Source organism: Plectrocnemia conspersa, unplaced genomic scaffold, assembly GCF_051122295.1.
Source record: "Plectrocnemia conspersa isolate PC_06_02 unplaced genomic scaffold, ASM5112229v1 ptg000002l, whole genome shotgun sequence".
Taxonomy (NCBI): domain Eukaryota; kingdom Metazoa; phylum Arthropoda; class Insecta; order Trichoptera; family Polycentropodidae; genus Plectrocnemia; species Plectrocnemia conspersa.
The window spans coordinates 25,663,946-25,671,970 of record NW_028277166.1 but is presented as its reverse complement, the minus strand read 5'-3'; the positions used below and the strand labels follow the sequence as shown (position 1 = coordinate 25,671,970).

The 8,025-nt window shown below is 32.0% G+C and overlaps 2 protein-coding genes across 3 annotated transcripts; one reads left to right on the top strand and one right to left on the bottom strand.

The window, feature by feature from the left end:
- The first annotated feature begins 293 nt into the window (after positions 1 to 293).
- On the top strand, positions 294 to 1,632 carry LOC148238185 (RING finger protein 141-like). The gene is made up of 3 exons (XM_088206000.1): positions 294 to 515; positions 582 to 1,019; positions 1,088 to 1,632. The coding sequence occupies exons 1-3, from the start codon at positions 367 to 369 to the stop codon at positions 1,254 to 1,256; spliced, it is 756 nt and encodes a 251-aa protein (XP_088062126.1). The 5' UTR covers positions 294 to 366; the 3' UTR covers positions 1,257 to 1,632.
- A 170-nt stretch (positions 1,633 to 1,802) lies between these two features.
- LOC148238184 (protein SPT2 homolog) lies at positions 1,803 to 7,200 on the bottom strand. Of its 2 annotated transcripts, none has more exons than XM_088205998.1 (7): positions 7,043 to 7,200; positions 6,350 to 6,872; positions 3,476 to 3,769; positions 2,543 to 3,412; positions 2,353 to 2,479; positions 2,208 to 2,293; positions 1,803 to 2,138 (listed from the first exon to the last, which is right to left on the bottom strand). In XM_088205998.1, the coding sequence occupies exons 1-7, from the start codon at positions 7,097 to 7,099 to the stop codon at positions 2,059 to 2,061; spliced, it is 2,037 nt and encodes a 678-aa protein (XP_088062124.1). In that variant the 5' UTR covers positions 7,100 to 7,200; the 3' UTR covers positions 1,803 to 2,058. The 2 variants fall into 2 exon arrangements, with proteins under 2 accessions (XP_088062124.1, XP_088062125.1); XM_088205999.1 differs by having other exon boundaries at positions 1,955 to 2,138; positions 3,482 to 3,769.
- Between the last annotated feature and the right edge of the window lie 825 nt (positions 7,201 to 8,025).

Genomic DNA, 8,025 nt, shown 5'->3' with positions numbered 1-8,025 from the left:
TGTAAGATACAAAAACTTTATTGATTTAGATAGAAATTTACGGTGTAATTCGTTACGCAATGAACGTTTTTTATAGTTTATCAAAGTGACGGAAGAGATTCTGCTTATTAGATCTCTTTCCAAATTAATCCATGCTTAATTTATATTTATAATATTTTTCCATATAAATATTTTTGTATGTCACTTTTATATTATTTGAATTTTTACAACGTTGAATTGTATCTTAGAAACTATTTGCGCCGTTTTTATTATTTACGATCATGTTCAAAATTTTTGGTGCTATGGCCAAATTTAAAATAAAAGTTTATATTGACATTTGAGTGTCAATACAGCGCAGACGATGGTTGAGTATCAAAATAAACGATAATGGGTCAAAACTGCAGCGCCGAAGACATCGCTCACTATCCGGTGGATCAGTTCCAAGAGGATATTCTCAAAAATGCGAGGATCCTCACGGAGATTGCATCGCTGACATACGAAGACTTCGTCCAACATCTCGGCGAACTAAACAAGTTGTGAGTATTATGAAATTGTATGAATCGCTTTCTCCTGTGATATGTTATTTATGATTACCGTTTCAGATCCAAGAAATGCCTGGATAAAAACGGGAAGCAGCTGGTTTTCGCCGTTAAAAAAGGCACTGACTCAACCATACTATGGAAAGGCACTGTCAAAATAGGTTGCGTCAAAGTGGATCCCAAGACGAACTCGGTCGAATCTTATCGCATGATTAACTTGCCTGAGTTTCTAAAGATATTCAAAACGCTCAAAGGACACATGCAGTGTATCGAAGCGAGTGAGAGACATAAAAGGAGGTCCGAATCCGAAGCTTCGTGTTCTAGTTTCATGGGTGAAAGCCCACCTACTATGACAGCATCCATTCTACTGGAACAAGTTGACCGGTTGAACATTTCCAAGACCTTCGACAAAAATACAGAATGTTGTATTTGTTTAGAGAAACCTCCAGAAGTTATTTTACCATGCGCTCATTCTTATTGTCTTCCGTGCATCGAACAATGGTTATTATCATTATCATATAATCAGTATACTAAATATTTATTAAAAATATCGTTTTTATATTTTACAGGAACGTCAACAATAAGACATGTCCGATTTGTCGCGAAAAGTTGGAAACTACAGATGATACGTGGATTATATCAGAAGCACCCGACGTTGACGAAATCGCTGCCGAAATTTGCTCAACGTTAGATAGTTTGACTGATACTTCTCCGAAGCATCAATCTAAACCCTCGTGAATATATTATTCATATAATATGAATTAAAAAGTCTATCTATTCATTATATACATATATATTTTTTACTATATAAATGTTGCATGATTACAATTGATCTATTAATATTGAGAAATAGTAACAAAACATATAAAACTTTTAATAAACATTTGACACGTAATTATTGTTGATATATTACATAATTTAGCTATGTATTATTAAATGTTATATAATAAGGCTTTTCATGCATAAGAAAATTTGTTAAGCTGTTACTGTTAATACTCTATATACTGTAACAATCTCGTTTTGGTGTGATATTTTCTCATTTGTGTGTGTTATTTGTTTATTTTCTAAATTTGTGATATGAAATATTTAACTATTACAATAAATATATAATTTTTATAATCATTTTTTATTTATATATGTAAATATAAAATAACGCGACTTATTCAATGCAAGTAAATAAAAAATAATTACTATGCCAACAATTCCCCATATCTATCTCTAAATAGTACAAAATTGTTATTATTATCGATTAATATAAAACCTCATATGTAAACACAACAAATATATCTTTGAAGCTATATTTTTATATAGTAATAAGCTAGATATAAATACATATGCAACACACATATAATTTAGTGAGATGAATATTTATATAAAAAGTTCCCTGTTAATCAAAAAAAATAATTAAACATAAGGAATGAAATCACATATTCCCATTTTTCATACTCAATGCAATGCTCAATTAAATTTATCACTATATAATTAAACTCTATAAAACAGTATTTGTACACAATATTCACAAATCGATTATCTAAGATCACTATTTCTTCTGTTTCTTTATACTTTTCTTCTTCTTCTCCAAAGCTTCCATTTTCATATCCTCCAAATCTTCCATAAGACCTGAATAATAAAATATTTATTGAAAAGAAAAATAACTAAATAATAGTCGTTTATTAAAATTACGCATACCAATCTTTTTACTAATATATTCTTCTCTCATTACTTGGGAGAAATTTGACTCCATATTTCTATCATCATCGTCTACATCCCTATATCTAAAAACACAATCATTTTTAATAATATAATCAATATATAAACACATAAAACTATATACCTTGACTTATCGTATCCAAATATTTCCTTGATGTAACTCGACACGTCTCCGGCTTCTTCGGGACCGTCATCAATAAAGTCTTCTAAAGATGAATCATATTCGGAATCGTCATCATCCAAAATGCGCCCTGAATATATAAATATATTTAATTATTTAATCTCTAGATGATATGTTTATAAATTAAACTTACGCTTCTTCAATTTTTCTCTCTTCATAATCATCTCTCTTCTCTTCACGTCATTTGGAGGAAATTGTCTGGCTTTTTGTACATCAGGAGGAGGAAACTGCCTGCTTTTTTGTACGTCACTAGGCCTACCTTTTTGGAGATCGTTAGGAGGGAATGGTCTACTTTTTGGAGCGTTATTCTGAGGCATCGGTTTAGAAGTAACGTCGGGTTTTCTAATCTGTTTTATATTTTGTAGCGAAGTCTTAGAATTTGGCAGTGATGTTTTATTAACTCCGTCCGACGGTCTATCGCTCTTCAAATTCGACGGTCTAGCGCCATTGAATTGAGGCCGTTTTTCCATTCTTTTATCTGAAGACTTATTGAGTAACTGACCCTTTTCGTTAGAAGACGCAGGCCTTTGATTGGAGTTTTTATATTTATCGCCCATCTTAGAATTTGGTAATCGTTGTTCGATGACAGCTCTCAGAATAGACGATGATCCTGGCTTATTTTCACTATCGAGGGTCTTTTTATATTGATCAGTCTTCATCTTTTTAGAAGAATCACTTCTGAGATCGCTCTGCGACGGCTCTCTAGATCGCTTAAAACTTTGAGAGCTCGATTGAGATTTACCGTTGCTCACAGGAGGAGTTCCATGCCTGTCGGAGCTGCTTTTCGATTGATTTGTGTTTTTATTCATTAAAACTTTAGCCGAGTCGTCTTTTTTGATTGAACTTTTCGGAAGGCACTCATTTTTAGAATCTGGTTTTCTGTCGTCCGTTTTAGAACTAGAGGCGTTGGACGCCCTATCGCTTAGTTTGGGAATCCTCATACTTGATATTCCCGAACCGCTTGGTTTTGAAGATGTAGATTTTGGTCTGTCTGATTTTCCACCTAAAATTAATATTATGCATTAAGAATATAAGTATAGATTAATAGAATACTTCAAAAACAAACCAGAACTTGATTCTTTATCTCTTTCTTTATCTTTTTCCCGTCTCGATTTTGCTTCTTGGTATGCGCGCATTTCTTCATATTCTCTTTTCTGTCTCTTAGTCATTAATCGTTCCGGTTCTTCCATACTTTCTGTTTTCTTTGTTTCAACAACAACGGGCTCAAACTGTTTCTTCTCGGCGATTTTTAAAAGTTCGCTAAAGTCTAACGGAGGCGGCATAGGACGTTTTGGCTTCGGCTTCTCCTCTTTCGTCTCTTTTTTATCATTCGACGTCACATACTCTATTTCATCTTGAACTAAATATAAAACATCATAAAAATAATTAATAGTTTTATGGTTTATCTTAAACTTAATACGGGTAAAACTACAAAACGCGTTAATCGGTGATTAAAAAATTAAATAAAATTGGCTGCTTACAAGAAAACAAGTTTACATTAAAACATTGAGAGGAAAAAAATTTAACACTTTTCCAGAGAAAATCCACTGAAAACACCTATTAATTAATGATAAATCAAAATTCAATTGAACTGGTTTCCATAGAAGATAATAATTACATGATTGGCCAACGAAGAATTTAATCCACAATATAATGTCAAAATAATTAACCTTTTCAATGCCATGCGAGCATTTTGTCGCTCGATGTGGTCATGATGCTAGTGCCGCATGAGACTTTGAGAAGGTCATTGACTTGATTGAAAGTATACCTGATAGCAGCGATGATGAATTTTGTCTCGATTGTGATGATGAAGAAAATACAATTGTTTCCAAGAAATTATTAGTAGAAATTTTGGAAAGAAATAATACTAAAAATGTTAAGATTACTATAAATTCTCAAGCAAAAAAAACTACTACAACATCAAGAGATGAAAATTTTTCTTAGCTATTGTGGAGATGAAAATATATTTCAAATATATTGTTTGCTGGAAACTAAAGCGCCCTGTAAACGATCAAATAATTTGTCAAATTTTACATGATTCAAATTTTTTGAAAGGCTGCGAGCATATTTATTTATTTGACAAAAAGATATACCTTTAAGCACCTTACCAATATTTCAAGTTATTTTTTGATGATGAACTAATGGATAAAAATTGTAGAAAAAAGTATTAGATACATTGACTCATAATCAGCCAAGTTTTTGTCAATTCTAATAGAAAAAATGCTTTCAACTGACGAACAAATATGCTATTTGAAAGTTTGCCATCATTTAAAACAATATTTGCCACTAAAACCCTGGAAATTTGGATATAAAAACTGGAACAGAAAATGATTCAACTAAGAGTTTTCCAGATGAACCAGATCTCGGGGCGAGCAGTAACGTCATTGTTAGATTATCTAAAGAAATTCTTACAAACTTAATTTTGATAATTATTATACATATATATGAGAGTTATAAGCAATTTGGCAAAAAATGGAATACATTCTTTTGGAACTGTGAGGAAAATAGAATTCCATCTTATAAAGTTCCAAGTGAAATTGACGCTAAAAAAAAAGGTACCTCAGATGAATTTATGACAGATTTTGAAGTAGTAGTGGACTAGTAATGTCTTTTGGAATTACAATAAATTGGTGGTATTTTTGCCGTCATTTGTGGGAATAAATCCGATGCATTTTGTTCAAAGATATGACAAAAAATAAACAAAAAGTTCAGGTTCCGTGCCCCACCGTTGTCAAACAATATAATAGTCACATGTATGGTGTTGATTTGTTAGATAGCATGATTGGAAGATGTATAATTATGTGGTCAATAAAATAGTACATGCAGCTATTCTACCATTGTTTATTATTGATAATTCATCCTCAAAAAAGCCGGGAAGACCATCTACATTACAGAAAGGAATCGAAATCAAGCAAAAAAGCTAAATACGTCAACGCCATCACCTCAAGATGTATGATTAGATAAAATGAATATTTTACGATTTAAAATGACACTCGATTACGGTGTAAATATCAAAAAAATGATATTTCTTGAGAATATTTTTAAAAATATATTTTTATTATTTTTCTCCAATTTAAATTATTAATAGTAATCAGAAACAAATTTTGTTTTTATAAAATAGTAACTGTAGGGTTAAGAAGTATTTTCAACAAAATAATGAAAAAAATATTTCGTGTGTAGCTGAGAATTGATTTTCATAGAAACACTAAAAAATAATATTAACACACAAACACCACAGTAAGCTAATATTTTTAGGTAGATTACCACTCAAAAACCACTTATTGTTACTACCTACTGCATTGTTCGTGCTGTTCAAACCTAAACCTAAACTAAACAAATTAATCATTATACCATTATTATATTTGTTTAGGTTAGGTTTGGGTTTGAACAGCAAATGGACGTTTCGCAATTGTCAAATTGCGAAAAGCATGGCGCCATGCTAACTAACATAGTTTAATCATAGTTTTTATATTTAAAAAAAAAGAAGAATAAATAGATTTTCTATAAAAAGTTTTAAAAAAAGTTTGTCATTAATGTGGGATATAACGAAATTTGAGGATATGATAACTGCTCTATGATATGATGGACACTAGAGAAAATGCTCGGGCTGGTCACTACAGAGCTTTGCCATTGGGCAGTCGCAAAAACTAAATGGTTTGTCCCTAAGTCAATGTTACACTCTGACTTAAAAATAGATACATTTTGATAAATTTATCAAAATATCTTATACCAGAAATAAAAATAAATAATCAATATTGGTGAATTAAAAACAAGTTTAAAAAAAGAAAAATGTGATGTCTGACAATACAAACATACACCAAAACTGGATTAAACATTTTCAACTTAATAGCTATTTGAAAATTAAAAGACAAAAATCCCGGATTATTTTTAAGAATCTAGTAAAAATGATGCCACTGATTTATATAATAAAAAAACTTACTAAAAGAATCATCGTTATAAGTCCGTTGTTTTCTTTTCCGCCGATGTGGTAACATTTCTTCAGCTTGCTGCCGCAATATGGCAGCACGCACCCGATCCTTAGTACCCAATAAATCGCCATCCGCCACTTTCTTTCCAGTGGGAAACTTTTCTTCGTCTGGTAACTTTTTGTACTTCTCCATCATCTTGGAGTAATACGCCGAAGCTTCTTGAGAAACATAACCGTAATCGTCTTCGTCTGGTTGATCAGGTCCATGCATCGTAACAGCTGTGTTATCATTATCTACGGCTTCTTCGAGGACCGATTTATTAGCAGACTTGATGACCTTGAGCATTTTTTTGATTTTATTCGTGGCCTTAGGGTCTCTCATTGCTAGCAGCTCGTCCCTTTTCCGTCTTGATTCCTCTTGTTTGCGGCGATCTTCTTCTTCCTTCTTCGCAAGGAACTTTCTGATGTTTTGCGATAGCTGCTTGGACTTGGCTTCCTTCTTGGGTGGTTCAAATTTAGTTTTGTAAAAATTAGACTGAAACAAGTTGCAACTTGCGTTAGCTTGTTCAAATAAAGACGCTATGTAGATAATGTGACCAACGGCTGAAGACACGCCGTGATGTGTTCGAAAAGTTGTATTTATAATAACTAGGCCACGATGGGCAAGGATAGAAAGTTGCGTAATGGTATTTTGAAGCTACTTACTCCATTTCTACCACCGTTGTTTTTCTGCGCTACTTGCAAAACAGAACCAAAATCCATCGGAAATGCGGAGTCGGGAACGAACCACCCCAGACAGCTGCTTACATACCACTGACAGACGTCAACGATGAACAATGGTCATAATAACATATTTATCGGCCATCATAAAACATAAATGTTTTTTATATTCATCTGCGTTTATAAAAATGAAAATACAACAAAATTCAAAATTTTAATACATTTTTAAACAGTGAATTATCTAATTCAACATTTTTTTTACAATTTAATTAATATTTAATATAAATATCATAGTTATGTTTTTTTATTATAAAATAAAATCCGTTCTTTTGGTATACTTTTTTTTATAAATGTACTCTCACAATGCGTATAGTCAAGCCCTCAATATGTTCAATACATATATGTTAATTACTATATTTAACGGTATGCGCAATAAATCGTTTTACATGCTAATCTAATCTGTTGTACTACGTGACTCGGCATCACTAAAATCGTTGTACAGAATTTTGTTCGTGGTTCACTAGCACCTAAAAAATCTTCCCGATGTTTTGGAGTATTCTGATAATAAATAAAGAAACTAAATTAAAAGTTTTTGGTGGGGTCATTTCCCTCCTCCTCATCCTTTAATCTATCCAGAAAAATGTATATAATTTAATAAAATACTTTGAATCTTAATGATATCCGAATATTAAAAAAACAACCACTAACTAGCCAACTTTTGCACCCCACCTTCATGGAAAAACCTAAAAAGTCGTCTCTGATTCTAAATCAAAAATTCTCAGGTTATCCCTCAAAGAAAATCTACAAAAACAGTCTCGAACAGAGCTTCGAACCGAAACTAAAGCAAAAACCGTAAACCAGAAAACCCGTTATTTTTGTTGAAACGAAAACCGGAGCTGAGCAAAAAATTATTGGTTTATTTCAGTTCGGTACATGTTCAATAACGCAGTTAAAAAAAGTGTAACTTG